The 5929-nt window shown below is 31.0% G+C and overlaps 1 protein-coding gene across 1 annotated transcript; it reads left to right on the top strand.

Moving 5' to 3' along the window:
* Positions 1-2502: 2502 nt before the first annotated feature.
* On the top strand, positions 2503-5659 carry LOC145117440 (uncharacterized). Its single transcript, XM_079053729.1, has 8 exons — positions 2503-2708; positions 2919-3010; positions 3229-3376; positions 3506-3637; positions 3804-3941; positions 4079-4663; positions 4810-4964; positions 5230-5659. The coding sequence occupies exons 1-8, from the start codon at positions 2646-2648 to the stop codon at positions 5342-5344; spliced, it is 1428 nt and encodes a 475-aa protein (XP_078909855.1). The 5' UTR covers positions 2503-2645; the 3' UTR covers positions 5345-5659.
* Positions 5660-5929: the final 270 nt, after the last annotated feature.

Genomic DNA, 5929 nt, shown 5'->3' with positions numbered 1-5929 from the left:
AAGTCTGTGTTTGGTACTGCCACGGTATCCACCAATCGTTCGACGATAATTCAGAATTTTCCTTCAAAGTAGAGAATGATTAAAATTGTTGATTTTAGAAAAGGATGGTAGACTAACAAATAAAATTTCTAATGTTGTGTATAAAGAAGTTTTTAGAAATTTGTAAAAAAATTTGTAGAATTTTATTATTCATATAAATTTCGTTATCTGTTTTTTGTTAAATTTATATTTCATTTCATAAAATTATATTTTTTTTTGCATATCTACAAATACAAAATGCCAATTGCATATTTAAACCACTATCGGTTTGTATTTTTAACCAATAGTTATGTCGTTATCTTTTTACTGCAAAACATATAAACTTTAATTAGTAAAGATGTTATTATCAATTATTAATTTTAAATAAATAATTACAATTTAATTAAAAAAATTATTTTCTAATCCGTGGTGCCCACGGGTTATAACCTAGTATATATATATATATATATATATATATATATATATATATATATATATATATATATATATTCAATACCAAACATGGTCTTAGAATTTTAATTTAAACCGAAGGAAATTATATTTTTAACAAAATCATCATTAGATGTCTCCATACAACAAAGGAATGTAAATTACAAATTTATAATAAAATTATTTTGATTGTAATCACTTTTATGTTTTTTTTTTTTTTTTTTGGTATAATAGTTTTGGAAATACAAATACATTAGTTCTTTTATTTATTATTTATTTTTAATTACAAATTCATTAATTAAATAATTATTATTAATTAGTGCACTTTGAACCGTGAGAGGAAAACAGCCTCGTGGCGGGGTTGCTACGCAAGAGAAAAATGCCAAAACTGGGGGTTTTCATATTTGTTTGTTTATTCTCTATCTTAATATGATTAAGAAAAATGTAAGCAAGGGATCGATAGGCACTATTATATTTTTGAATTTATGAAAATTTATTAGTTATATATTCACATAAAACGATCTAGAAATTCTATAATTATATTAATAACATATTTTCATTTCACTTTTAATGCCATCGATAAATTGTAAAGAAAAAGGTAACCGAAGTCATTTAATTTTCAAGACCATTTGATTACATTAGTGTTTTACGTTTTTTCCTTCGAAATGACTCATTAACGTGGCCATGGATGTAGGTTAAATCTTGATCAAACATGCAATTCTCATGTTTTTATTTTGCCTTTTGTTTTTATATTTTTGTTGTTGTAGTTTTTATTTTTTGATTGTATTAGTGTTTTTGTTTTCCTAATCTTATAGTTGTTTGTTAGCCATTTTTTTTTCTTCAAATCATGTAGCAACGTATCCTAAATTTAGAGGGTACTTGTTCAACACCCCTCTCATTATATTACATGTTACATTATATTACATGTTAAAAAGACTAATTATTAGAAAACACATATTTTGGTATTTTTTTGGTTTATAATTCATATCTACAAGATCATTGCTTTAAGGTTCACATTCTCAAAAACAGTTATTAAGTTAGAATATACATTAATCGTTAAGGGAAGTTTCATATTTGTGCATGATAAAACTAACTGATACTTTTATTTATGGAGAAGTGTTTGAAAAAATAGTTATTAGCTTTTAAATCTGTAAAATTTGTTAAAAATAGAAGTTAAAACTTCTTCTGCTGCCAAAAGAATTTTACTTTTAGAGTTTTTTCTTAAAAACTTAGGTGTTGTTTGTTTTTTGAAGCCAAAATGTCTGCAGTCTGCAGACCACATCTGCAAACCTCTGCGGCAGAAGAAGTGGACAAAATGTCTGCAGTCTGCAATTGTTTTTAACGACTGCAGTTGTTGAAATAAATTAATTTTTCAAACTTAATTTCATGTCATAAACATTAAAAATGCATTTTCAGCAAAAAAAAAAAAAAAAAAAAAAAAAACTGCACGGTTGCCCATGTTTTTTTTTGTTTAGGTTAAAATGAAATCTGAAGACTTTTGAAGACAGTGGCCCAAGTCTGCGCCAGGAAGACCTCAGACAGACATTTTTTGATCTGCACACTTTCAAAAAACAAACACTCTGCGAGGGCATATGTCTGCACGTTGTATGCGCGGCGCAGACAAAAGTGGCTGCGCAGATCTTCGAAAAAAAAAAACAACCAACCCCTTATAAAAGCACTCAAAAACTTCATTTCAAATATTTATTGTATATCACTATCATTTTTTTATTTGGTAGTATTGTAATTTACCTCTAAATTCGCCAAAATATTTATTGTAAAAAATACACCACAAATATTCATTTTAAAAAATTGAATAGATAATAAATTAAAGTATATAAAAATACGTGTGCAAATTGGCCTTAAATTCAATATTAATGGTGGAGTAAAGGTATTCTTCGCGCCACGTTCATTGATGAGTTTAAACTGGCGGACCATCCGAAGATGGTGACAAAATCATTATTTTATTCCCATATATTTTTTGATTATATTTTAAATCAAACAACAATCAAGTCCTGTATGACGTCATCTGTTGAAATTCAATGCTTCCTCTCCATACCTGTTATCATAAAAACCTTGCCGATAATTACCTCACTCTCTAAATTGGGGTTTCGATGTTATTTTCGGAAGAAACCCACTTCAATTTGTGAATAAGTCATCCAGTTGATGGTATTTCAGCTATGGTTGTTGACGACTCATCTTCTTCACCTAGCTTCCGTGAGCTTGACGATGTCTTCTTACAGGTAATCTTTGTTACCTTTTTTCGCCCACCAAGTGTTTGTGTAATTGCCTTTCACTAGGAGAGTAGTTTCTTATGCAGGGAAAGTTACTATTTTGATTATTGAGGTCAAATCTAGCAGTTTTAGATGCAAAATTGATGTATATCTCCTTGCAGTTTTAACACCAACCACATTTCTAAGTGTTTTAATCGTTCTCTGTTTTCATATGTTTAGTCTCAAGCAAGAATATGGCTTTCAGAAGTGCTGCACACAAGATTTGATGAACAAATAAGCATATGTGATCTACTTTCTGACGGCGAGCTGCTGTAAGTCATCACTTTGAGTAAATTACACTTTTGGTCCCTGTGCTATATCGATTTTTCTCCATATGCTCGAAAAAAATTATCTTTTTTGCATTTTCTGTCACTCTTTTACTCTAGCATAACCTTTTTAGTGTAAATCTATATAGAATTATGTGACTTCTCAGACATGACTTATGAGTAGAGTTTGTTTATGATTGTAATAGCCTCATTTAACTTGACAGATTTGAAGTTTCAAAACAATTATGGAATATGTTGCTTGTTAAATATATGGAGCTCAAAAATATTAAAGCTCGTATGTTTATACCAGTTGATACAAGGAAAAGCAGTGGGAGATATAGACCTTACTCAAACGTTGATTCATTTTTGAAGGCAAGCTCCTTAAAACCAGTAGTAGTCTTCAATTTCTATATTTTTCTACATTCTCCTTGGAAAAAAAAAAAACTATTTTGATTAGGATGAGGAGGGCATTTATGTCTTTTATATTTTTGTTTGTTGCAGGTATGCAAAGTTATGGGATTGAGTGGTGTGGATCTTTTCTCCCCATCTGATGTTGTGGAGAAGAGGGACACTAGGAAAGTATGTATATGTATACGATCTCTATCAAAGAAAGCTAGGTCTAAGCGATTAGATGTGAGTAATAAATATATCACATATTCTCTCCAAATTGTTGCTTACTTATATGAAATATTTTCCCCTTTCAAAATATGATGTGTCACAAAATACTACCAAGATGATCATTGAAAAGTTGGAAACATTTTTGATATAATACATGATTATACACTTTCTTGATATTTAGGTTCCCGACTTTGACATTGTCACCAAAACAGTAGCCATGTCCACAGAAGCAATTAGATGCATCAGAAGAAGTTTGGAATCATGCACATCCAGTGATACTCATGGAAGAAGTAAACATGCAAGATTGAAATTTAGGCAGGTATTCTACTTTCTAACAACAACTTACCAAAGGGCTGTTTAAAACTAAAATGATTTGTTTATTTCCATTTTACAAAAAATCATTTTTTGAAGGTCAAAAAAAGTATAATGGTTTAAATGTTCAATCACTATGTGTAGAAAAGTTCCTTTGTATCACATCAACAAGAGGATGAATTATCATGTCTTGAAGAATCCGATGAGGCAAAAAGCAGTTTCTCCGACACTCCATACGCAGATTTTCTATATTTAGATTCGGGAGACTCACCAGATATAATCGATAAATACACACCGACTCATGATGAGTTTGACTTTGACTTTGACTTTGACTTCGATGCCAATTCTGAGCCAGATGATCATACTACTTCGATTCCGTCCACTCTCGACGGGAAGGTGTCGGTTTCATGTAATCTCGAGTCTCGGTTTGAAGAAGCAACAGTACAAAATTTGGAATTTTCCGCAAGGGCTTTTTCACCGTGTTGGGATGATGCGAAATCGGATTGCTCAGTGGATCGAGATATCGAAGCACAGAATCGAATTTGTGGGACCCACGAAGATTTGGGAGATTCGTTGGTGTTGATGAAGGATGACATCACAAATGTTGCAGAAAGTATTCAAGAAATAGGGGATGATGACAATGCGAAGAAAGAAGATAACCAACTATGCACTAAAGGAAACATCGGTGTTCATTTCTATTCTGAAGATGAAACTAAAGCTGATAGCAAGGTATATTTACATTTCTTTACCGATAACAACAATGTACTTTATTTTTTTAATTGAACTGTAAAAACGAACATAAAAGTTAAAACCATTCTTGTTTAAGGAAAGATTCTAAGCGAATAGTTATCTTTAACCTTTTCAATGTTACACAGGAAGAAAGAAAAGATGAGGGTATCAACTGTTTGGCAGAAGCAAATGAAAAGAGAATAGTCAACACAGAGAAAAAGTCAACCTATATTGCACCACTGCTGAAAACCGTTGCTAAAGGCACAGCCGTTATTGGCATTTTGTTTTTGCTTCACCTCAGGTTCATTCTCAATCATTGTACTGCGTTTAATGTGCATTGGACTGGGACTGGAACTAGAACTGATGTCATGTCAAGTCAAGTCAAGTCACTAGGGCAAAAAAATGAAGTTACCTTTTGTCCCATCAAAAAAAGTGGGACAAAAATCCATGCATAAGACATGAATACCCTCACTAAAAATAGCCCTAGAAATCTTGTCCTGTCCTCTCTCACACACTATAATTATTTTTCTACTTGATTTTTACATGACTATGAACTTACATAACAGGATTAGGAGTGATGGAAATACAAACAACAAATCCAATATAGTAGGGTTGTCAAGAAGGAAAGGAGAAAAGGGAAACAAGATATATCCAGTTGACAAGTTCAAATTTGGGGATTAGATTGTCGAAAGTCTTTATGTTATAAACAAAAAGGGCATACACTAGTCATGGGTGTCCCCACCACACGCAACATACCAAATGTTAAACATAAGAAAGCCTTCGGATGCATCAAGATGGGGGGCATATATATAGCATATACTACATTTAAATACAAAATGGAATCACATTAAGGTATTGTATCTTGGAGTTAAAGATTTTTTAAATGTATATCTCATGACAAAAAGTGTACATGTGAAAAATGTAGAATGTTTTGCTCTGTTAGACCTTAGGTTTCGATTATCTTGAAATTCGGTATTAACAGAATCTTGATATCTATCGTTTGGGAGTGTTTGGCAAATGCATATAATAATGAAATCGATGATAAAAGAAAACATTGTATGCTATAAGAACATCTCCAATGGTTAACCTTACAAAGAATTGTTATTTTTGCACATCATCTTTCTACTAACTTTTAATTATTAAAAAAACTTTTACCAAATACTATCTCTAATGATTAATCTTTTCAAAAGCCTTTTCCTAAAATTAACTAATTTACTAACATATGTCAAATTTTCGGGTAATTTTCAGGTAAATTTTTCTAAATTT

The sequence above is a fragment of the Lactuca virosa genome, chromosome 5 (assembly GCF_052849685.1).
Source record: "Lactuca virosa cultivar CGN04683 chromosome 5, Lactuca_virosa_CGN04683_v6, whole genome shotgun sequence".
NCBI lineage: Eukaryota > Viridiplantae > Streptophyta > Magnoliopsida > Asterales > Asteraceae > Lactuca > Lactuca virosa.
The sequence above is the reverse complement of the archived record's forward strand: the minus strand, read 5'-3'. Positions and strand labels throughout refer to the sequence as shown.

What these genes read in the sequence shown, in the direction of transcription:
- LOC145117440 (XM_079053729.1), top strand. Translation starts at nt 2,646, where the DNA reads ATGGTTGTTGACGACTCATCTTCTTCACCTAGCTTCCGTGAGCTTGAC. An exon ending in CTAGGTCTAAGCGATTAGAT is followed by an intron (nt 3,638 to 3,803) that starts GTGAGTAATAAA and finishes CTTGATATTTAG; the next exon opens with GTTCCCGACTTTGACATTGT. An exon ending in TTGTTTTTGCTTCACCTCAG is followed by an intron (nt 4,965 to 5,229) that starts GTTCATTCTCAA and finishes CTTACATAACAG; the next exon opens with GATTAGGAGTGATGGAAATA.